The sequence below is a fragment of the Haematobia irritans genome, chromosome 5 (genome assembly GCF_050003625.1).
Source record: "Haematobia irritans isolate KBUSLIRL chromosome 5, ASM5000362v1, whole genome shotgun sequence".
NCBI classification, from domain to species: Eukaryota; Metazoa; Arthropoda; class Insecta; order Diptera; family Muscidae; genus Haematobia; species Haematobia irritans.
In genome coordinates, this window is record NC_134401.1 from 144,870,752 (window position 1) to 144,896,691 (window position 25,940).

General features: G+C 27.6%; 2 protein-coding genes across 2 annotated transcripts in view; both read right to left on the reverse strand.

Annotated features, from left to right (window-relative positions):
* LOC142240681 (dynein intermediate chain 2, ciliary) overlaps positions 1 to 17,297 on the reverse strand; it is a 30,897-nt gene extending 13,600 nt beyond the window's left edge. Inside the window, exon 1 of the mRNA XM_075312390.1 lies at positions 16,957 to 17,297. Within this exon, the coding sequence (XP_075168505.1) occupies positions 16,957 to 17,049 (93 nt within the window). The 5' untranslated portion in view covers positions 17,050 to 17,297. The remainder of the gene's footprint in view (positions 1 to 16,956) is intronic.
* Positions 17,298 to 20,345: 3,048 nt separating this feature from the next.
* On the reverse strand, positions 20,346 to 25,405 carry LOC142241186 (uncharacterized). The gene is made up of 3 exons (XM_075312928.1): positions 24,151 to 25,405; positions 23,376 to 24,074; positions 20,346 to 20,787 (listed from the first exon to the last, which is right to left on the reverse strand). The coding sequence occupies exons 1-3, from the start codon at positions 25,326 to 25,328 to the stop codon at positions 20,490 to 20,492; spliced, it is 2,175 nt and encodes a 724-aa protein (XP_075169043.1). The 5' UTR covers positions 25,329 to 25,405; the 3' UTR covers positions 20,346 to 20,489.
* Positions 25,406 to 25,940: the final 535 nt, after the last annotated feature.

Consider the following 25,940-nt stretch of genomic DNA (forward strand, 5'->3'; position numbering starts at 1 on the left):
GCTGCAAAATTATATGTTTGTCGCAAAAATAACATTTTTGAACATAAAATTTTTTGTGATGTTTGAGGCAAACGTAATATTTTTGCTGCAAAAATAACAATGTCATTCATATTCATTCGTTGGTTGAAACGACATTCGCTCTAGCCTATAAAATGGAGGAAGTCGTTGGGCTACACATAGAATCGGGTGGCACTCGTTCATATATAAGAGAGATGTTCACCAATTGTGACATCACAATAGACTGAATAGTCAAAGTTAGCATAAAATAAACATGTTAAGCAAACATGTTTTTTTTGCTGCAAACATGCTATTCGGCAAAAATTACATGTTTGCCGCAAACATAATATTTTCGCTGCGAAAATAACATGTTTGATGCAAGAATTTTAGGTTTAAACATGTTATTTTGCACATGGGAGCCACCGTGGTGCAATGGTTAGCATGTCCGCCTTGCATACACAAGGTCGTGGGTTCGATTCCTGCTTCCAAAAAGTTTTTCAGCGGTGGATTATCCCACCTCAGTAATGCTGGTGACATTTCTGAGGGTTTCAAAGCTTCTCTAAGTGGTTTCACTGCAATGTGGAACGCCTTTCGGACTCGGCTATAAAAAAGAGGTCCCTTGTCATTGAGCTTAACATGGAATCGGGCAGCACTCAGCGATAAGAGAGAAGTTCACCAATGTGGTATCACAATGGGCTGAATAGTCTATGTGAGCCTGATACATCGGGCTGCCACCTAACCTAACCTAACCCATTATTTTCACGGCAAACATGTTACGTTTGCGGAAAGTTTGTTGCTAACCTAACATTTTAGCATTAACAAACTTGCTATTCGGCAAAACTTAAATGTTTGCCGCAAACATAATAATTTCGCTGCGAAAATAACATGTTTGATGCAAGAATTCTATGTTCAAACATGTTATTTTGCGGCAAACATATTATTTTGACAGCAAACATGTTATGTTTGCGGAAAGTTTGTTGGTAACCTAAAATTTTAGCTGTGAAAATAACATGTTTGCTGCACAAATTAAAAAAACAACATATTTAAACCTATTATTTGTGCAATAAAACATGTTGTTTTCACTGAACACTTGTTATTTTTGCCGCAAACATAATACAATTGCTGCAAAAATAACATGTTTAAACATATAATTTTTTGGAATAAACACGTTATTTTTACAGCAAAAATGATATTTTCTATAGAAATAAATGTTGTAAAAATTTTTTTTTAGAAATAAAATTTTGACATAATTTTCTATAGAAATAAAATTTTGACAAAATTTTTTATAGAAATAAAATTTTGACAAAATTTTCTATAGAAATAAAATTTTGACAAAATTTTCTATAGAAATAAAATTTAGACAAAATTTTCTATAGAAATAAAATTTTGATAAAATATACTATAGAAATAAAATTTTGACAAAATTTTTTATAGAAACAAATTTGTTACGAAAATTCCATAGAAATAAATTTTTGACAAAAATTTCCATAAAAATAAAATTTTGACAAAATTTTCTATAGAAGTATAATTTTCTATAAAAATAACATTTTGACAAAAGTTTTCTATAGAAATAAAATTTACACAAAAGTTTTCTATGGAAATAAAACTTTGACAAAATTTTCTATAAAAATAACATTTTAACAAAATTTGCTATGGAAATAAAATTTTTATCGGACCATGTCCTAACTCTTTTCGAATATCGAATCATTCCAATCACATTTTTGCACTGTGTACAATTGAGGTTGCTTTGATGAAAGAGAAATTTTTGGACAGTTTGAGAGATTCAATAGTTATTCAAATGGGTGCTATTATTTTGACCGACACTGTAATCCTTTAAACTTTTTGCACCGCCTTGATAATCAATTTCACTTATTTTAGTTTTTCACAAATTTTATCTTTTTTTTTTTTGTAAATTTTTTATTAAACATTCAATGTTTATAGACGAGTGAGACCTTAGATTACCGCATTTTCATCGTCCATATTGAATTATTTCTGTTGCCCACGGGGAAAAATTGAGATTAGGAAATAGTTCTGACAAACACTTTCACTTCAATCTAGATATGAAATTGAACTAAATTAAAAAAAACACAAATTTATTAATATGATTACACCCACCGAAGTTCAAACGGAACTGTTAAGTACCAAAGAAACCAAAACTCAGCCCCTCAATTCAACTCAACCCAACTTTACTCAAACTTTTTTCAATTAGAATAATAGTCACATCTAATTATAAATAAAACAAAAATAACAAAAATACCACTAACTCACATACGATTATTAGTTACTGTCTTTTTGGGAACTCATAAACTTGAATATCTACAGCATTTGATATGTGGGTGAAGGAGTTAGATATGATTAACTTTGTTTGCCGATTTAATTTTGATATCATCATAAAAGGGTTAGTTAGAGTAGTTATTAATTATTATTTTATTTAAATTTTCCTAATAAATAATGTTTGAATTTAGATACCACAACTGCCTTATTTGCTATTTTCCACATTTGCTTGTTCGCTGTTTTTACTCCGAACGAGTGTCGTTTTGTTTTGGGAATTTTTTCGAGTTCGAATACGATTCCGGACTATCTCAAACGTCAATGTTTTGGCTTGTAATGTCTTCGTCTGGCAAAGAACTAATGTGAAACTACCAGAGAGAAGTTGAATTGCTATTACACAGATAACAAATGAAAGTTCCAAAGTTTTACTTTGGTTGTTATGATTTTCCATACATATTTGGTTGTTCTGGTTGTACCTATTGGAGTTGGAGGGCATTTCATGGCTCTTTCATCTATTCAAATTCAAGGAGAATAATGTTAAATGTACAGTGGTTTCGCGATAAACATATTTGTGATAGAATTACATCAATAATCAATTTTTGGAAATCTACCATATCGAAAATTGATTATTGATTTATAAAAAAAAAAGTTAACTTGAATCCAAAGATTTTTGCCTTAATTTAAAGACTTGCCTTTAAAAAAAATATAATTTGAGGAAACATTTTTGAGAATATTTTATATAGAAAGAAAATTTTCTATAGAAATAAAATTTTGAGAATATTTTATATAGAAATAAAATTTTATATGGAAATAAAATTTTATATGGAAATAAAATTTTGAGAAAATTTCATAAATTATCTTTAAAACTTTTAATTTTCAATAAATATCTTTAAAATGTTCTACAAAACTAAAATTTTTACCAAATTTTCTATAGAAATAAAATTTTGAGAATATTTTATATAGAAATAAAATTTTGAAAATTATTTTGACCAAATTTTCAAAAAAAAAAAACAAAAAAATTTTAACCAAATTTTCTATAGAAATAAAATTTTGAGAATATTTTATATAGAAATAAAATTTTGATAACATTTTATTTAGAAATAATTTTGAGAAAATTTCATAAATTATTTTTAAAACTTTTAATTTTCATTAAATATCTTTAAAAATGTTCAAATTTTCTACAAAAATCAAATTTTGACTAAATTTTCTACCAAATAAAATTTTGATCAAATTTTCTACAAAAATAAAGTTTTTACCAAATTTTCTATGGAAATAAAATTTTTATAAAAGTTTCTACAAAATAAAATTTTTATAAAATTTTCTACAAAATAAAATTTTTATAAAATTTTCTACAAAAATAAAATTTGACTAAATTTTCTACAAAATAGAATTGTGATCAAATTTTCTACAAAAATAAAGTTTGATTTGATTTGATTTATTCGTTTATATGTTATACCAAGCACAACAAGATAAATCTTATAAATTACAGTGCCGGTCGATATTTGATTTTAACAATTTGAATTAACTTAAAACTTAATAGTAAAATATTAGGGGGAAAATATTAAATAATTACATAACGAGTATACAATTTATTGCAAAAAATTAAATAACTCTTTTTTAAACGATGTGTAATTGCTTATGCGTTGTGTGGTGGGAGGTAAGTTGTTCCAGAGACGAATGCTGTGAATGTAGAATTGTCTTTCAGATACTAGGCTGTTAGCTCTAGGAGTTATAAGTTTCCTTCCTCTGTTAGATCGAGCGAATGTTAATCGGTTGTAAAGATATTTAGGTTCTTTTGTGTAAATTACTTTGTGTAGCTGTAACAAGCACCTTATATTTAACAGATTGTTAAAATCAACGTTGAATATTTTATGCGAAAATCTTGTAATACTATCTCGTCGCTTCCTGTTAAAGACGTATCTGGCTATATCATTGTAGGCAACATTTAATTTCCGTCTATCTTCAGCATCACAATTAGCAAACACTTCACAACCATAGAGTAGGGTCGGAACAAGATATGATTTGACAAAATAATAAAGTTTTGACCAAATAAAATTTTAAGAAAATTTTATATGGAAATAAAATTTTGGGAATATTTGATAAATTATCTTTAAAACTTTTAATTTTCATTAAATATATTTAAAATGTTCTACAAAAATAAAATTTTTACCAAATTTTCTATAGAAAAAAAAATTTGAGAATATTTTACATAGAAATAAAATTTTGAAAATAATTTTGACTAAATTTTCAAAAAAAAAAAAACAAAAATAACATTTTTACCAAATTTTCTATAGAAATAAAATTTCGAGAATATTTTATATAGAAATATATAAAAAACTTTGTCAAAATTTTATTTTTATAGAAGATTTTGTCAAAATTTTATTTCTATAGAAGATTTTGTAAAAATTTATTTTTATAGAAAATTTTGTCAAAATTGTATCTCTATAGAAAAGTTTGTCAAATTTGTTTCTATAGAAAATTTTGTCAAAATTTTATTTTTATAGAAAATTTTGTCACAATTTTATTAAATTTTAATAAAATAAAATTTTATCTCTATACAAAATTTTGCCAAAATTTCATTTATATATAAAATTTTGTCAAAATTTAATTTTATAGAAAATGTTGTCAAAATTTTATTTTTATAGAAAATTTTGTCAAAATTTTATTTCTATACAAAATTTTGCCAAAATTTCATTTATATATAAAATTTTATCAAAATTTGTTTTCTATAGAAAACTTTGTCACAATTTTATTTTTATAGAAGATTTTGTCAAAATTTTATTTCTATAGAAGATTTTGTAAAAATTTTATTTCTATAGAAAATTTTGTCAAAATTTTATTTCTGTAGAAAACTTGGTCAATATTTTATTTGATAATTTGATTTTATTCGATATTTTTTTATAGCAAATAGAAAATAATTGTTTAAGCTTGAGATCACGATCTCAAATTTGAAAATTTTATTTCTATAGAAAATTTTGTCATTTTTTTTTTTTTTGAGAGAATTTTCGAAAAATTTTATTTCTATAGAAAATTTTGGCGAAATTTTATTTATTTTGTCAAAAATGTATATCTATAGAAAATTTTGTCAAAATTTTATTTTTATAGAAAATTTTGTCAAAATTTTATTTCTATAGGAAATTTTGCCAAAATGTTGTCAACATTTTATTTCTTAGAAAAATTTGTCAAAATTTTATTTCTATAGAAAATTTTGTCAAAATTGTATTTCTATAGATTCCTCTGTTGGTTAAGCTACAATTGTAGTTTAGTCAATGTATGGTTTTAAGCTGCAATAAAAAAATCAACAACAATGCTTAAAGAACAAAACCAACAATAACAAAACAAAACAAATGGAAAATTTTATTTCTATAGAAAACTTTGTCAAAATTTTATTTCATAAATTGATTTTATTCGATATGTAAGCCTTTTCTTTTTATAGAAAATTTTTTCAAAATTTTATTTCCGTAGAAAATTTTGTCAAAATTTTATTTCTATAGAAAATTTTGTCAAAATTTTATTTCTATAGAATATTTTGTTAAAATTTTATTTCTATACAAAATTTTGTCAAAATTTTATTTCTATAGAAAATTTTGTCGAAATTTTATTCTTATAGAAAATTTTGTCAAAATTTTATTTCTATAGAAAATTTTGTCAAAATTTTATTTCTATAGAAAATTTTGTCAAAATTTTATTTCTATAGAAAATTTTGTCAAAATTTTATTTCTGTAGAAAATTTTGTCAAAATTTTATTTCTATAGAAAATTTTGTCAAAATTGTATTTCTATACAAAATTTTGTCAAATTGTTTTCTACAGAAAGTTTTATCAAAATTTGTTTTCTATAGAAAATTTTGTCAAATTTTGTTTTCTATAGAAAATTTTTGCAAAATTTTATTTCTATAGAAAATTTTGTCAAAATTTTATTTCTATAGACAATTTTGTCAAAATTTTATTTCTATAGAAAATTTTGTCAAAATTTTATTTTTATAGAAAATTTGGTAAAATTTTATTTCTATAGCAAATTTTGCCAAAATTTTATTTTTGTTGAAAATTTTGTCAAAACTTTATTTCTGTAGAAATTTTGGTCAAAATTTTATTTCTGTAGAAAATTTGGTCAAAATTTTATTTCTGTAGAAAATTTGGTCAAATTTTTTGTTCTATATCAAATGGAAGTACCTCTTAGTTGGAGAGGAATATTTTGCAAAATCTACCAAAACATCGAGAATTCTGCCAATCTACCAAACAGTAAAAAATCTACTATTTGTAGTAGAATTCTATCAATTCTGATTCGGACATCCCAAGCCCAACATTAAGAAAATACAGAAAATTTTGTCAAAATTTTATTTTTATAGAAAATTGAAGTATCTCTTAGTTGGAGAGGAATATTTTGCGGAATCTTCCAAACTGTAAAAAATCTACCATTTTGGGTAGAATTCTACCAATATAATTCGGACATTGTAAGCCCAACATTAATTTTAGGTTTAATAATTTTCAAGTACAATAACTCTCAAAAATTTCTATAAAAACAATTTTATTTCTATAGAAAATTGTAGTACAATTTTTAAGATTTAGGTTTTTAATACAAAAAAAAATTAATCTCAATCATTTTAATTTTATCCTTTATATTCAAAAAATAATATAAAGTAAACTTTAATCCTTACTTTCCGTGATAAACTATCTATAAATTGTATGCAATATTTTGAGTAACCTAAATGTAATTAAGATTGTTTAAATCTTTTATCATAAAACTAAATGTATCTGGTGACATTATCATAAAAAGTAAAATACTACTACTTTTTTCACCATGTAACTTGTAGTCTCAACACCGAATTGGCTAATTTTAAAATCCCCTCCAGAAACCACTGTTCGAAGTTTTGTTTTTGCCGAAAGGGGTAGTAAGGAAGAGGTAGTCAAGGAGCTTCATTCATTCATTCTTTACCAATTCCATTCATTAAAGTCAATATTTCATCATTGTTGTTGGTTGATTTCAGTTTTGTCTCGAAACTGTTGTCTTACCACACCGCATTGTAACAGACAGTGCAACAACTCTGTGAATGTTAGAACAACGTCAATATTTTCCATGTGGTAGTTTGATTTTGTTTTTTTTTTTGTTCTTGTAGTCAAATGTCGAATGTCGTCCGGATCCATGAATGACAGCTTTGATTATTGTGAAAGGAGGGAGGCAATGGAAGGATATTAGCAATGGCTTGAGTAGATAGCGTGCAATGCAATTTTATTTTTAAACCTCAGCCGGAAACTATAAAAGCAAAAAAACCAAAAAAGTAAATAAATCATTGTAACGAATATTGCTTCATCACCTTTAATCTTCGTGTTCTAATTGTTTCTAAAGTTGACTTTATTATAATTATATTTGTATTTTTTTTGTCATTTGTTTGACAAGAATTATATATCTACAGTGGGTAATGTTTTTAAAAAAGGACTACATTCATTGAAAAAAAAGGAAACTCTGGTGCGAAAATTCTATTAAATTCTATTCCATTTTTTGAAATTTCGAAAAAATAGCCAAAAATTTTTAGAAATATTAAAATTTTTAAATACCATTTATAAAAATCGTTCTCTCATAAAAGAAACAAATGTAAACCAATAAAAAAAGTAAATTGCTTCTACGTTTGACATCCATAAGGAGGTGGGCTTAAGCCGGGAAAAAATCATCTTAAAAACCTCTCAAATTTGTTTTATATCACCATATCACCAGTAGTCTTGATTATGAATTTCGCATAGCTGGCTTCGCACAAATATATCTTTAATTTGTTTCCATTTTTTGTATTCATTACAATTGTCCTACTGTTTTGTCTATTTCTATTAAAAGTATCACTCATTTAACTCGTTGCCTATATTAATTAGTACAAGGACATTTGGTATTTATCCTTTCCCTTAAAACAATAGTAATGGGATATCATGAATAAAGTTAATTATTATTAATTGTTGATTATGAGTTCATACATTATTATGATGATATATAACATATGATAACATTTATGATATTCGGAAAACTACCAAAGAACTACGAGAACACATAAAAATCGTTACAATTGGCAAAATAATATATTTATTAATATATTTAATATAATGATAAACTGTCAATAAATTGTTTTGCATATGGGCACAAATCTTTAAAAAAAATGCATTTTTTTAATGAACTATTCATACATCACCACCGAACGAAATTTTAGGCAAACGAAATTGTATTTCTGTTTAAAAAAGTATTTTCTTTAGGAGCAAAAAAAAAACAAAATTTTTAACTAGCAATGCAACTATAGCCTCTAGCATGCAAAAAACGCTTCATGACTGTCAATAGGAAGATACCAGGAAAAAATTATTGGAAACCATCTCACATTTACGAGTCTAAGCCTCATAGAAGAGTTTGCAAAAAAACAAGTAAGGAAAGTCTAAAGTCGGGCGGGGCCGACTATATTATACCCTGCACCACTTTGTAGATCAAAATTTTCGATACCATATTACATCCGTCAATATCACTCGATCTGGACAGAATTTGATAGACTTCTACAAATTCTATAGACTCAAAATTTAAGTCGACTAATTCGATTTTACACGGAAAATGTTGGTATTTTGACCATTTTTGTCCAAATAGGAAAAACATATATATGGGAGCTACATCTAAATCTGAACCGATTTCAACCAAATTTGGCACGCATAGCAACAATGCTAATTTTACTCCCTGTGCAAAATTTCAACTAAATCGGAGTTAAAAATTGGCCTCTGTGGTCATATGAGTGTAAATCGGGCGAAAGCTATATATGGGAGATATATCTAAATCTGAACCGATTTCAACAAAATTTGGCACGCATAGCTACAATGCTAATTCTTCTCCCTGTGCAAAATTTCAACTAAATCTGAGCAAAAAATTGGCCTCTGTGGTCATATGTGTGTAAATCGGCCGAAAGCTATATATGGGAGCTATATATAAATCTGAACCGATTTCAACCAAATTTGGCACGCATAGCAACAATGCTAATTCTACTCCCTGTGCAAAATTTCAACTAAGTCGGGATTAAAAATTGGCCTCTGTGGTCATATGAGTGTAAATCGGGCGAAAGCTATATATGGGAGATATATCTAACTCTGAACCGATTTCTACCAAATTTGGCACGCATAGCTATAATGCCAATTCTACTCCTTGTGCAAAATTTCAACTAAATCGGAGCAAAAAATTGGCCTCTGTGGTCATATGAGTGCAAATCGGGCGAAAGCTATATATGGGAGCTATATCTAAATCTGAACCGATTTCAATAAAATTTGGCACACTTGACTACACTACTAGTTGTACTCCTAGTGCAAAATTTCAACCAAATTGGGGTAAAACTCTGGCTTCTGGGACCGTATTAATCTATATCGGGCGAAAGATATATATGGGAGCTATATCTAAATCAGAAGCAATTTCAATAAAAATTTGGCACACTTGACTATAGTACTAATTGTTCTTCTTGTGCAAAATTTTAGGCAAATTAGGGTAAAACTCTGGCTTCTGGGGCCATATAAGTCCATATTGGGCGAAATATATATATGGGAGCTATATCTAAATCTGAACCGATTTCCTCCAAAATCAATAGGGTTCTATTCTGACTTGTGCCAAATTTGAAGTCGATTGGACTAAAACTGCGACCTAGACTTTGATTACAAAAATGTGTTCACGGACAGACGGACATGGCTATATCGAGTCAGGAGATCACCCTGAGCATTTTTGCCAAAGACACCATATGTCTATCTCGTCTCCTTCTGGGTGTTGCAAACATATGCACTAACTTATAATACCCTGTTCCACAGTGTGGCGCAGGGTATAAAATATGAGTCGTAGTCACGGTTTCCACGCTTGGTAGAATTCTACCAAAAATTAAAGATTTTTTACTATTTGGTAGATTGGTAGAATTCGTGATGTTTTGGAAAGTTTTGCAAAATATTCCTCTCCAACTAAATTTTCTATAGAAATAAAATTTTGACAAAATTTTCTATAGAAATAAAATTTTGACAAAATTTTCTATAGAAATAAAATTTTGTTGTTGTTTTTGATTTCAGTCTAAAACCATGCATTGACTGAACTACAAATGTAGCTTAACCAACAGAGGAAAAGAATGTTTGTCAAATTTATTTGCGCAAAGCCCTATTGACTGCAAGATTGGATGGTTGAAAAAATGTTCTATAAAAATAAAATGTTAACAAAAATGTGTATAGAAATAAAATATTAAAAAAAATTCTATAGAAATAAAATTTTTACAAAATTTTCTATAGAAATAGAATTTTGACAACATTTTCTATACATATAAAAAAAAATTTTTTGCAGTTTTTTTTTTTGTTTTGATAAAATTTCTCTTAAAATGTTTGTGGATTATTTTTGGCTCGAGAGGCAACCGTGGTTGCAGTACACAACAGATTTTTGATGAACCCCATAGAAAAGATATGTTATCACTAATATGCTTTCAAATAAAATGCTGATTGAATTTGAGAAAGTATTCAGTTAAAAAATTAATTTGCCTAATTAATTTGCCTAAATTTATTATTACAAAACTAATTAACAGGAATAATGGTCTTATTGTCCAAGCAATCATAACCCAGTAAAAATGATGTCAAAATCCACGAATAGAGCTTGGAACTGCTTCCGCAACCAGCGTATCCTCCAGTTCTCAGGTCTTCCAAAAAAAGCTATCAGAGAAGTAGTTTTCGTCGAATGAAAATGTTCGTCGGCGAAACAAGGGTCTGTTTTAAAGCAGAGGACAAAATAATAGCAAGGATCATTTGGGGATCGCTTGGCTTAGAGTATTACACTAGGGAAAAATATATTGAATACAAAACTATTTTTTTAGGGTTGAGGACTTCTCAAATAACCTGCTAAATTAGGGATAACATTAATATCCCAATATATATAGAGTACACTCTCTCCGTCTAAAAAATCCATAACGCAGTCTATTACAATATCTTTTGCATAATAATTGCATTACAAATATTTCAAAATGCATTCATATCGTTAATAACTTCCGTGACAAATATAAATGTGAACGTTTTGTTTTTTTATTATTATTTTTTTGTCCATATCAAATTTTCCAAAAAAAAACTAATTTAAATGTAACTTCATAGTGGCACATATTAAAAGCTAATAAGTTTTTCCTTCCTGCTTTAGGATATGCAAATAACAAGCAAGGCCTTTCAATACCTTTATTACTCCCATAAAGGGGTGGCAGTTTTTGGGGTGGTGGCGATAGCGATTACCTTGCACGGTTGCCACACGTGCCAAAAATAATCTACCAAAATTTTAACTATTTTGAAGTTTTTGATCAAAATTTTGTGGTTAGTATGAAAAAATGTATTTTCTTCTAAAGAAATGTTTTATTTAAGTTATTTCAATCACTACTTCTACAAAAAGGCAGAACTTACTCACAATAGATTTTGTTAGCAGGACCTAACATGAAAATTAAAACTTTTCAAAATATTGAATTTATAGAAAATTTTATTAAAATTTTGTTTTGTCAAAAATTTATTTCTATAGAAAATTTTGACAAATTTTTATATCTATAGAAAATTTTGTCAACATTTTATTTCTACAAAAATTTTTCAATATTTTATTTCTTTAGAAAGTTTTGTCAAATTTCTTTCGAAAATTTAGTGAAAACTTTCTTTAGAAAATTGTCTAAATTTGTTTTCTATAAAAAATTTTGTCGACATTTTATTTCTAAAGAAAATTTTAATTTTAAAGTTTTAAAAATATTGAATTTATAGAAAATTTTATCAAAATTTTGTTTCTATTGAACTTGTCAACATTTTATTTTTATAGAAAATTTTGTCAACATTTTATTTCTATAAAAAATTTTATCGAAATTTTATTTATATAAAAAATTTGTCAATATTAACTATTAACTATTTTAAAGTTTTTGATCAAAATTTTCTGGTTAGTATGAAAAAATGTGTTTTCTTATAAAGAAATGTTTTATTTAAGTTATTTCAATCACTACTTCTACAAAAAGGCAGAACTTACTCACAATAGATTTTGTTAGCAGGACCTAACATGAAAATTAAAACTTTTCAAAATATTGAATTTATAGAAAATTTTATTAAAATGCTGTTTCTATTGAAAAATTTGTCAAAAATTTATTTCTATAGAAAATTTTGACAAAATTTTATTTCTATAGAAAATTTTGTCAACATTTTCTTTTTACAAAAATTTTGACAAAATTTTATTTCTATAGAAAATTTTGACAAAATTTTATTTCTATAGAAAATTTTGACAAAATTTTATTTCTATAGAAAAGTTTGTCAACATATTATTTCTACAAAAATTTTTTCAATATTTTATTTCTTTAGGAAGTTTTGTCAAATTTCTTTCGAAAATTTAGTGAAAACTTCTTTAGAAAATTTTCTAATTTTTTTTCTATAAAAAAATTTTGTCGACATTTTATTTCTACAGAAAATTTTAAATTTAAGTTTTAAAAATATTGACTTTATAGAACATTTTATCAAAATTTTGTTTCTATTGAAATTGTCAACATTTTATTTTCATAGAAAATTTTGTCAAAATTTTATTTCTATAAAAAATTTTATCGAAATTTTATTTCTATAAAAAATTTGTCAATATTTTATTTCTTTCGAAAATGTTGTCAAAATTTTAGATCTTTAGAAAATTTAGTGAAAAGTTTATTTCTTTAGAAAATTTTGTAAAATTTTTTTTTCTATAAAAAATGTTGTCGACATTTTATTTCAATAAAAAATTTTGTCAAAATTTTAGTTCTTTAGAAAATTTTCTTAAAATTTTATTTCATTGAGAAATTTTATTTCTAAAGAAAATTTTGTAAAAATTTTAATTCTTTAGAAATATTTGTCAAAATTGTATGACTTTCGAAAATTTTGTTAAAATTTTTTTTTCGTTCGAAAATTCTGTGAAAGTTTTATTGCTATAGAACATTTTTCAAAATTTTATTTTTATAAAAAATATTGTCAAAAATTTCTTTATATAGAAAATTTTGCCAAAATTTTTATTTCTGTAGAAAATTTTGTCAAAATTTTATTTTTACCTTGTCAAAATTTTATTTTTACCTTACCTTGCACGGTTGCCACTCGTCCCAAAAATAATCTACCAAAATTTTACGCATTTTGAACTTTGTGATCAAATTCAAATTTCGTGGTTAGTATGAAAATATGTCTTTTCTTCTAAAGAAATGTTTTATTTAATTTAGTTTAGTTATTTCAATTACTACTTCTACAAAAAGGCAGAACTTACTCACAATGGACATTGATAGTAGGATCTAACGTGAAAATTAAAACTTTTCAAAATATTTAACTTATTGAAAATTTTATTAAAATTTTGTTTCTATTGAAAAATTTGTCAAAATTTTTTTTCTTGAATAAATTTCATCGAAATTTTATTTCTCTAAAAAATTTTGTCAAAATTTTATTTCTATAGAAAATTTTGACAAAATTTTATTTCTATAGAAATTTTTGTCAACATTTTATTTCTACAAAAAATTTTTCAATATTTTATTTTTTTTAGAAAGTTTTGTCAAATTTCTTTCGAAAATTTAGTGAAAACTTTCTTTAGAAAATTTTCTAAATTTTTTTTCTATAAAAAATTTTGTCGACATTTTATTTCTAAAGAAAATTTTAAGTTTAAGTTTTAAAAATATTGAATTTATAGAAAATTTTATCAAATTTTCTTTCTATTGAAATTGTCAACATTTTATTTTTATAGAAAATTTTGACAAAATTTTATTTCTATAAAAAAATTTATCGAAATTTTATTTCTATAAAAAATTTGTCAATATTTTATTTCTTTCGAAAATGTTGTCAACATTTTAGATCTTTAGAAAATTTAGTGAAAACTTTATTTCTTTAGAAAATTTTGTAAAAAATGTTTCTCTAAAAAATGTTGTCGACATTTTATTTCAATAAAAATTTTGTCAAAATTTTATTTCTTTAGAAAATTTTGTTAAAATTTTATCTCATTAAGAAATTTTATCGAAATTTTATTTCTAAAGAAAATTTTGTCAACATTTTATTTCTTTAGAAATATTTGTCAAAATTGTATGTCTTTCGAAAATTTTGTGAAAACTTTATTTCTTTCGAAAATTTTGTCAAAACCTTATTTCTTTCGAAAATTTTGTGAAAGCTTTATTTCTTTAGAAAATTTAGTCAAAATTGTATTTCTTTACTTAATTTTGTCAAAATTTTATTTTTTTTAAATAAATTTTGTCGAAATTTTATTTCTAAAGAAAATTTTATCGAAATTTTATTTCTAAAGAAAATATTATCGAAATTTTATTTCTAAAGAAAAGATTGTGAAAACTTTATTTCTTTCGAAAATTCTGTGAAAGCTTTATTTCTATAGATTATTTTGTCAAAATTTTCTTGCTATAGAAAATTTTGTCTAAATGTTTATTTCTGTAGAAAATTTTGTCAAAATTTTATTTCTATAAAAAATTTTGTCGAAATTTTATTTCTATAAAAAATTTTGTCCAAATTTTATTTGTTTAGAAAGTTTTGTCAAAATTGTATTTCTTTCGAAAATTTTGTGAAAACTTTATTTCTTTCGAAAATTTTGTCAAAACCTTATTTCTTTCGAAAATTTTGTGAAAGATTTATTTCTTTAGAAAATATTTGTCGAAATTTTTTTTCTTTGATAAATTTTGTGGAAATTTTATTTCTTAAATAAATTTTGTCGAAATTTTATTTCTATAAAAAATTTGTCAATATTTTATTTCTTTCGAAAATTTTGTCAAAATTGAAGATCTTTAGAAAATTTAGTGAAAACTTTATTTCTTTAGAAAATTTTGTAAAAAAATTTTTTCTATAAAAAATGTTGTCGACATTTTATTTCAATAAAAAATGTCAAAATTTTGTTTCTTTAATAAATTTTGTCGAAATTTTATTTCTATAGAAAATATTGTGAAAACTTTATTTCTTTCGAAAATTCTGTGAAAGCTTTATTTCTATAGAACATTTTGTCAAAATTTTCTTCCTATAGAAAATTTTGTCTAAATTTTTATTTCTGTAGAAAATTTTGTCAAAATTTTATTTCTATAAAAAATTTTGTCAAATTTTTATTACTATAAAAAATTTTGTCGAAATTTTATTATTATAAAAAATTTTGTCGAAATTTTATTTCTATAAAAAATTTTGTCTATAAAAAATTTTGTCTATAAAAAATTTTATTTCTTTCGAAAATTTTGTCAACATTTTATTTGTATAAGAAATTTTGTTGTACTTTTATTTCTAATGAAAATTTTGTGAAAATGTTATTCCTATACAACATTTTGTCAAAATGTTATTTTTATAAAAAAATTTGTCGAAATTTTCTTTCTATATAAAATTTTGTAAAAAAAACATTTTTTTTCGAAAATTTTGTGAAAACTTTATTGTTTTAGAAAATATTGTCAAAATTTTATTTTTATAAAAAATTTTGTCGAAATCTTATTTCTCTAAAAAATGTTGTCAAAATTGTATTTTTTAGAAAGTTTTGTAAAAATTTTATTTCTTTCCAAAATTTTGTGAATACTTTATTTCTTTCGAAAATTTTTTCAAAACCTTATTTCTTTGGAAAATTCTTTGAAAGCTTCATTTCTATAGAACATTTTGTCTAAATATTTATTTCTGTAGAAAATTTTGTCAAAATTTTATTTCTATAAACAATTTTGTCGAAATTTTATATCTATAAAAAATTTTGTCGAAATTTTATTTCCTTAGAAAGTTTTGTCAAAATTTTATTTCTTTCGAAAATTTAGTGAAAACTTAGAAAATTTTGTCAAAATTTTATTTGTATAAGAATTTTTGTCGAAATTTTATTTCTAAAGAATATTTTGTCAAAATGTTATTTCTATAGAACATTTTGTCAAAATTTTATTTGTATAAAAAATTTTGTCGAAATTTTCTTTCTATATAAAATTTTGTAAAAAAACATTTTTTTCGAAAAATTTGTGAAAACTTTATTGTTTTAGAAAATATTGTCAAAATTTTATTTCTACAAAAAAAAAATTTGTCGAAATTTTATTTTTATAAAAAAATTTGTCGAAATTTAATTTCTATAAAAAATGTTGTCGAAATTTTATTTCTATAAAAAAATGTAAAAATTGTATTTATACCAATCTACTAAACAATAGAAAATGTTCCAGTTTTGGTAGATTTCTACCATATGTGGCAACCGTGGTACCTTGTCGTTTTGTTTGTATAAAAAGGAAGTTAAGCACCATGTAAATTGCCATTATTTGGTGGCATGCTCAAAGAGAAACATTAGAGCTATTAAATTTCAAAGGTTACCACACGGATAGTAATAATATTGCATTGATAATATATATGTGAATACAAAGCATTGGGCTTCTATAGAAAATTGCAAGATTTTTGAACAATAATAAAAAAAGATAAAATAAAAAATATTGTGTGGATAATTTTGCAATAAAGGTGGTTATTAAGTTCTAGTTTAGTCGATAACATCAAAAATAAATATGTATAGCAGAATAACATTATAACTTTGTTAATTATAACTTAAAAGACAATGATACAAAGTATCAATGGAAATAGTTTATTTTGTTTTAAATAAATTATTAAAAAAACTAACTGTGAAAAATTACAATTTTACCGCAATAATGCGAACTTAATACTGGTTTTAAAGGAAAATTTAATTTATTCCTCTTATGGTGTTTTCGATAGAGAATTGTTCATTTTTATTGTATACAAACCCCTTTGCTAGATCCTTTTCCTTTGTTCATCGATTTATCTCCTCCAGCTCCTGGAGCATTTTGTAGGTGGGTTTTGCCTTTTCGGTCTGGCATTTTCTATTCCAACCACAAAGAAAACAAGGATCTAATATTTCTTCAAATTATTACTAGCACTTCAAAAGCTTTCGAACTCTCAAAATTTTTCTTTTGTGGAAAACAAATTTTCAATAAACTCTATACACACGCGTTTGCAACACACATAAAATAATATTTTAACAAATATATTACAAGTTCTTCGTTGATTTGGACAATTTACAAAAATATCTGATATTGGAAAAATTATAGTGCTTGATAAATACTGATTTATTTGAAATATCAACAAAATTTCTTTTTGTCATTTATGTCAAAGTGAAAAGAAGGAAACAATATGGAAATCTAGAATTAAGGTAGATTCCAATAAAAACCAAACAAATAAAATAACCGAAGAGTTACTATAGAAATTTGTAGGTAATCGATTTGGTTTCCACCCATACAATATGAGACAGGGACGTAGCCAGGATTTTTTTACTTTATTTCGCAAATATACAAACATGAGGAATATACAAATGAGAAAAAAAACAAGTAGATACAGCAGTAAGTTCGGCCGAGGCGAATCTTAAATACCCACCACCATGAATCAAAAATACTAGTTTCCTTTGAAAATTTCAGGGGGGTTTGATGACAGATATTTTCCCAAGCAGATCAGTTCAACCATTACGCTTCTCGAAGATAAATATAAAGATTTTACCTATGAAGACTAGATCAGATTCTGAATTTATAAGAACCATTTTTAGAGGAATCATAAACGTCTCATGTAAGTGCGCAAGAAAATAAGGAAATAACGCCTTGAGTTGAAGTCTAAAGTCTGTAGCTTTTTATTCCATTTATTTAAATGATTACGAAAAGTAAAATCCGGAAATTTTACATTCAGTTTCAAGCAATTGTGATCAGTGCACCTTCTCTACCCTCAAAATCTGAAATCGGTCTATATGGAGGCCTTTCCAAATGGACCGATAAAAACTAAATCATGTACATTTTTTTGGGTCTAAAATGCCAGTATATTTTCAATTTGTGGCGAATCGGATAAAAACTACAATTTCTAGAAACCCTAGGAATTAAATCGGGAGATCTGTCTAATGTGACTTTTCCAAAAACATGGAGGGATACACACAATATTCAGCACATCTAATTGTAGTTCTAGAATCTAGACCCCAAATCGTAGGTCCGGTTTATGATGGGGCTATATCAAAAACTGTACCGATACACAATATATTCGTTACACTTCCTTATAGTCCTAGAATGCATCTAAATTCCAATTTCAGGCAAATTGGGTAAAAACTACGGATTCTAGAAGCCCAAGAAGTAAAATCGGGAGATCGGTCTATATGGGGGCTATACCAAAACATGGACCGATAGTCACCACTTTCAGCGCACCTCTTTATGATTCTAGAATACCTCTAGATTTCCAATTTCAGAGTTGGGTAAAACCTACGTATTCCAGAAGCCCAAGAGTAAAATCGGGAGATCGGTCTATATGGGGGCTATACCAAAACATGGACCGGTACTCACCATTTTCGACACACGTCTTCATGATCCTAGAATACCTTTAAATTTCAATTTTCAGAGAAATTGGATAAAAAGTACGGACTCTAGAAGCCCAAGAAGTAAAATCGGGAGATCGGTCTATATGGGGGCTATATCAAAACATGGACCGATACTCACCATTTTCGGCACACGTCTTTAGGGTCCTACAGCACCTCTAGATTTCAAATTTCAGGTAAATTGGATTAAAACTACGGATTCTAGAAGACCAAGAAATAAAATCGGGAGATCGGTCTATAAGGGGGCTATACCAAAACATGGACCTATAGTCACCATTTTCAGCGCACCTCTTTATGATTCTAGAATACCTCTAGATTTTCGACACACGTCTTTATGATACTAGAATACCTCTAGATTTCAAATTTCAAAATTGGATAAAAAGTACGGATTCTAGAAGCCCAAGAAGTAAAATCGGGAGATCGGTCTATATGGGGGCTATATCAAAACATGGACCGATACTCACCATTTCCGGAACACCTCCTTATGGTCCTAGAATACCTCTAGATTTCAAATTTCAGGCAAATTGGATAAAAAGTATGGATTCTAGAAGCCCAAGAAGTAAAATCGGGAGATCGGTCTTATGGGGGCTATATCAAAACATGGACCGATACTCACCATTTCCGGCACACCTCCTTAGGGTCCTAGAACACCTCTAGATTTTCGATTTGAGGCAAATAGGGTAAAAATTACGGATTCTAGAAGACCAAGAAATAAAATCGGGAGATCGGTCTATATGGGGTCTATACCAAAACATGGGCCGATAATCGCCATTTTCGGCACACTTTTTACAGTTCTAAAATACCTTTAGATTTCTAATTTTAGGCAAATTGGATAAAAACTACGGATTTCAGAAGCCCAAGAAGTAAAATAGGGAGATCGGTCTATATGGTGGCTATATCAAAACATGGACCGGTACTCACCATTTTCGGCACACGTCTTTAGGGTCCTAGAGTACCTCTAGATTTAAAATTTCAGGTAAATTGGATTAAAACTACGGATTCTAGAAGCCCAAGAAGTAAAATCGGGAGATCGGTACTCACCATTTTCGGCACACGTCTTTAGGGTCCTAGAGTTCCTCAAGATTTAAAATTTCAGGTAAATTGGATTAAAACTACGGATTCTAGAAGCCCAAGAAGTAAAATCGGTAGATCGGTATATATTGGGGCTATATCAAAACATGGACCGATACATCCCATTTTCCGCACACCCCTTTATGGTCCTACAATACCTCTAGATTTCCAATTTCAGGCAAATCGGATAGAAAATACACTTTCTAGACGCCCAAGAATCAAAATCGGGAAATCGGTCTATATGTGGACAATACCAAAACATGGACCGATTGGCACCATTTTCGGTACACTTTTTGATGGTCCTAAAATACCTAAAGATTTCCAATTTCACGCAAATTGGATAAAAAGTACAGTTTTTATAAGCCCAAGACCCCAAATCGGGAGGTCGGTTTATATGGGGACCAGATCAAAACTTGGACCAATATAGCCCATCTTCGAACTTGACCTGCCTGTAAACAAAAGACGAATCTGTGCCAAATTTCAGGACGATAGCGCCATTATTGAAGGCTGTAGCGTGATTACTACAGACAGACAGACGGAAATGCTTATATCGTCTTAGAATTTCGATATTTCGATGTGTTACAAACGGAATGACAAACTTATTATACCCCCGTCTCCACTCTATGGTGGTGGGTATAAAAAACAAATATATTTGCCTCAGCTATCTTTTTATTGTCGTGATCGAATTTAAACCAAACATTTCTTTCTTTGGGTGTATGTAAAGTTTTTATTTTTAATTTTTTATATTATAATTTAAAAAAATATCCAAGACTTATATCTGCCAATTTAATGAAGTGGTAGAATATTTTTGAATAGTTTTTCACCGTGATCTTCACTACCTTCTTAGTTATTTCTTAAATTCTTCAAATAGTAATAACGATTTGATGGTCCAGGTAAATATAAATGATTCAGAAATTCATCGTCATCAAACTCATGGGGACGATAGACAAAAGGTTCCATACCATCCAATTTGATGTCATTATCTGAACTCGATGTTAATTTTTCATATATTTTATGTTTAAATACGGTTTGACTATTTTCTCGTGATGACCTTGGGGATTTTATAAATTCGTTGGGTTTTTTTGAAATGCAGTCAGCATGTTTCTCTCTTTCGGCCAAGACTTGCAGAAGTATAGGATTTCTGAAGAAAAGACGAACAAAAGATATAGGTTTAATTAATAATATTATACAATTATAAATTAAGATATACACGCAAAGAAAAAAAATCGTTTGGAAAACATGTATCGAAAACGTTTTTTTTTTGTTTTGTTGAGAGTTTTTTTTTAAATTTCTACGAAAATTTCAAACTTTTATAACCAAAAAAAAAAAAAGTTTGTTACAAAATTTTTATTTTTGCAATAAAAACATAACGTTTGATCCAAAAACACAATTAATTTCGTTTATATCAATAGCTGTTCTGTTCTGACTTTAAGGCTATGGTCACACTAGGCAAATATTTGACCAAAATGAGTGTCAAACATTTTTCCAGAACCATTTTCCAAATATCTGGATGCGGTTTTTGAAAAATAATCCTACCATGATGTTATATATCCAATATGAGATAAAAATGTCTGTTGGTTTGGCTGTGGCGACGGATTCTTTTTTGATTTATGTCAAATATTTGCCTAGTATGACCAAAAGCATAAGTCTTTAATAAGACACATTTTGAGGTTTCATAATAAAAATTTAATACCATGTATGTAATGTCGAACATCTTTTCGTAGTCTTCCAAACATATTTGGAATATATGTAAAACAAAAAACATTTTGGTGTTCGGTCGAAGCAGGGATTGGACCCACAACCCTTGGTATGCAAGGCGGGCGTGCCAAACATGGCTCTACGGTGGCCAAATAAATGTATGTTTCTTTTAAATAAAGTTTCTTTAATAGGCTCGTGGGCGCCGAAAACAATGCTATATAAATAGACCTGTTTGGTTATTTGCATTTGGCTTGTGCGTTGATGGCTACACACAAACAAAAAATTTTCTGATTCAATCACGAAATTAATTTATCCAGTTAATTTTTAATTGAAATGCCTCCATTTTTTATACCCTCCACCATAGGATGGGGGTATATTAACTTAACCCCCATATTTCAATTCTGGCTCTCTACGTACCGTGCAAAAGTCCATATCGATTCGTAATTATTTGTAGACTTACCTATACATACCTTTTTTGTCTAATATATACCACGTATGGACTACTCACAATTTAGAAAACAGTGTTAAGAAGTTTAAAGATACCACAACCCAAGTAATTCGATTGTGGATGACAGTCTTTCGTAGAAGTTTCTACGCAATCCATGGTGGAGGGTACACGCACAGAAAAAACATGTTTGGACATGGTTGCCGCATCCATTTAATGCTTATTTAGAGTATGTAATTGTCGCGAAAACCATGTATTTTGTCTTTGTAAAAATAATTTTCGAGCGGAGAAAAATATATGTTGGCAATAAGCATTTAAATGGTTCTCAAATGCCGCAAACATGTTCTATTATTTAAATGATAGAATTTGAGACCATTATATGGTCAGGAAAATCATGTATCTGACCATTCAATTTTTTTACTTTTTTTCAGAGAAAAAAGTATTTTTATAGTTTACGTATAGACATGTCTACAACCATTACATGGCCATCAAGACCATGTACATTGTTTTCGTGGCCATTTAATTTTTTAATTTTTTTGCAGCGACAAGAATTTTATAAAAACATTGAGCAGGTACACACGATTTTCATTTTGCGCGTCAGTCGTGTGTTGATTGTTTCTTGGAATGGACGGAGAATACGGAATTATTGTGTTTTGTGTTAATTTATTTATTCAGAAGAGGCACGTGGTTTTATGTGAATACAAAAAAGGAAAGTGTAATTGAAAAAAATATACCTGGTTTTTGTTCTGCATTTCGATATATGGTATAATTTATTTGTATTTGCAGTTACATGATGTCTGCGTTTGTACATTTGATGGGCACGAAGTAAATATGGAATGATTACTTATTGTTGAAATTGAATCAAACTAGAGTGTGTAAAAATATGTGAAGTTTGCTTGCACGACATTATAAATACAAATAAACAATGAATTAGTTTATAAAACAAATAAATAAAGTTGATTTTGTGTTTTCTTTTCTCAAGTGGCATCCTTTTTTCGACGACGAAAAAAGTTTTTTCATAAAAATCAAAACATTTTAGGTTGTGACCATGTTCTTTTAACTAGAAGAAAAACATTTTTGACGAATAACATAACATTTTAGATCGTGACCATTGTCTTTTAATGGAAACAAAATTCTTTTTATCAATATAATAACATTTTAGATGAGGACAATTGTATTTTTCTTAGAACCATGTTCACTGAGCCAACATGGTTGCAGGTTAAAATGTTACATGGTCGCCGCAAAAATAGCTGCTATCATATTATTTTGCTCTTCGAATATGATTGTGGCAATCATGTTTCTTCTCTGCGTGTACATAAGATTCGGCCTGGCCGAACTTGCGGCCGTATATACTTGTTTTTTTTCTTTTTTTTAATTTCTTCACCCAAATGAACTTCCAAGGCACAACTTCTAAAGCAATGCAAATAATCCAAAAATGGAGTACTTCCGCTCTATGACAACTCCATGTCAAATTCATTGCAGATGATCCAAGTTTGCACTACTTCCAGATCACAAATTGGGGATCCAAACTACTTTTTTTGGATGCTCTTTCTTTGCTGGGTTGTATCATGTTATTGTATACTCACTTTGTTCTATTTAACCACTGATCAATTTCCTCATCAGTTTTCGTTTGATCACCTACATAAGGATTCTCTGCAATAAATCTATTTCGTTTCATAATCAAAGCAATATCCAATTGAGATTCTTCATCCAATCCACAACCAAGACATTCGAGTCTCAATAGGTTAAGATTTTGGGTTAATATCTTAACCAATTCATTGGCAGCTATTGAGGTTACAGGAATACCGGTAATATCCAAAGTTTGCAATATTTTATGTTCACCCAATAATTCCTTAGCTATACAGCATATCAAAGACTTTTCGTGTAAATTGTAGGCACCTCTTAAATTCAAAGATTTAAGATGAGAAGTACCCAAAATACTGGAAACTAAAGCATGTAGACCATCTTCAAGAAAAGGATTACGTGCTAGACCTAAATATTCTAGATTAGCATTTTCGTAGGATCTCAAAGATTCACCCAAAGTCTCTAAGACCTCCACACCCAAATGATTAGATTCCAATTCCAAATTGCTTAGACTTGAAGCATTTTCAAATAATTCATAAAATGTACTGGCACAATCATCACCCAATGTGTCATAACCAAAATCAAGGGTTTCCAAGCATGGCAGACTATTTAGACCTCTTATAAGGGTACGAAATTTATCAGCATCCATGCGGCTATGACGTAAACGGAATACCTTCAATATGGGCAAATGACTAAGACCTCTGTAATTAAAAAGAAAATATTTAAAAATATATCTTGCCACAAATCTCTTTTGCTTTTTACAAAACAAACACCCACTGTGCCAATCTCTTGATATCCTCATGAGAGAAATTCAAATGACGTGTATGATAATTACGTCCCAATATAGGTGGCCCAAATTCTATGGTAAATGTATGGAGATTCTTGAAATATTGCACAAATTTTAAGTCTATATGATCACAATGCTCTGGAGGATATTTATAATCTCTCTTGTATTTCAAATACAATTCAATATTGCGATGATCCAGAAGATATTTTTCTTCGTCCTCTTCACTTTCGGATAATTCAATATCGAAGAAGCTATTGAAATTTTTCCTTTTCTTCTTTTTCGGTTTCTCTAGGAGTTGTTGTTTGGCCAAACGTTGGGCCTCACGACGTTCACGCCTTTCTTCCCGCTCACGGTGAGCATTGGCTCTCTGCTCACGCAAAAATTGACGTTGCTGTTTACGTTTAGCCTTTTCTTCGGCAATTTTTTGTTGCTGCAAAATTTGGGATTCTCTTGCCATTACATCTTCTTGAGAAAGATTTTTTATTGGTTCAATTTCTTCTGAAGTTGCTATGGATAATTCTGAAATATCTTCTTCCTCGCTGATGTCTTCTTCATCTCCATCATCTGTTCCAAAAGGTTTCTTGGGCTTATAAAATTTCTCAAAATATCTTTCCGTTTGTGATTTCAAATGCCTTATATGCATTTCCACTACAAAATCCTTTACCTTCTGGGCCAAATTGATCATTTCGTTTTCGGGCCAATATTCTGCCGGGCATTCCTCAACCATTTCTGTATATTTTAAAGAAATTCCCATTTGTTTCCAATTGATATCATGCCTCAAGGGTAAAGTTTTATCTGGATGTTTATCCAATACAACTCTCTTCCAAAATCTTTCATTATCTATGTGATAACATTTCTCCAAGGGCATATTCACATCCAAGGCATCATAATGAATTTGCATCTTCATTGGATCATTTGCTACCAATGGTAAGGGATCTGGCCCATAATTCCTTGCCAAACTTCTGACCGCCAAGTCAGCCAATGTTCCCAATTTTGAATTTTCTATGAAAATTTCTGGATATATTGTACGACCTCTGGAAGCTTTCAGAGCCTGTTGCGAAGGCCTGAAAAGCTCATGCATCAATAGCAATGATCGATCATTTGGTATAGCAAAGGTGATTATGTTACTGGGGATAGTTAAATCTTCCAATGATGGTTGTTCCTCCATGATGGATAATTGTTTTGAAGTTAGACTTGCTCTGTATGAATGCTATAAAAATTTCAATTTTAAGTTTTAGATGCCAAAATGACATGATACAATTCTCTATAAAAAAAAAGTTGGACACAATTTTCTATAAAAATACAATTAAAAAAAAAACTATTAAATAAAATTTTGACAAAATTTTCTATAACAATAAAATTTTGACAAAATTTTCTATAAAAATAAAATTTTGACAAAATTTTCTATAAAAATGAAATTTTGACACAGTTTTCTATAAAAATAAAGTTTTGAAAAAATTTTCTATAAAAGTAACATTTAGACAAAATTTTCTATAAATATGAAATTTTGACAAAATTTTCTACAAAAATTAAATTTTGACAAAATTGTCTATGGAAATAAAATTTTAACAAAATTGTCTATAGGAACAAAATTTTGACGAAATTTTCCATTATCATTCCATTATCAAAATTGTAAGATTTTTTTTAAATTTGGTAGATTTTTGATAAAAATTTCTTCAAATTTTTCTATGAAAATCTCTATATTGTACGACCTCTGGAAGCTTTCAGAGCTTGTTGCGGTCTAAAAAGCTCATGCATCAATAGCAACGATCGATTACAA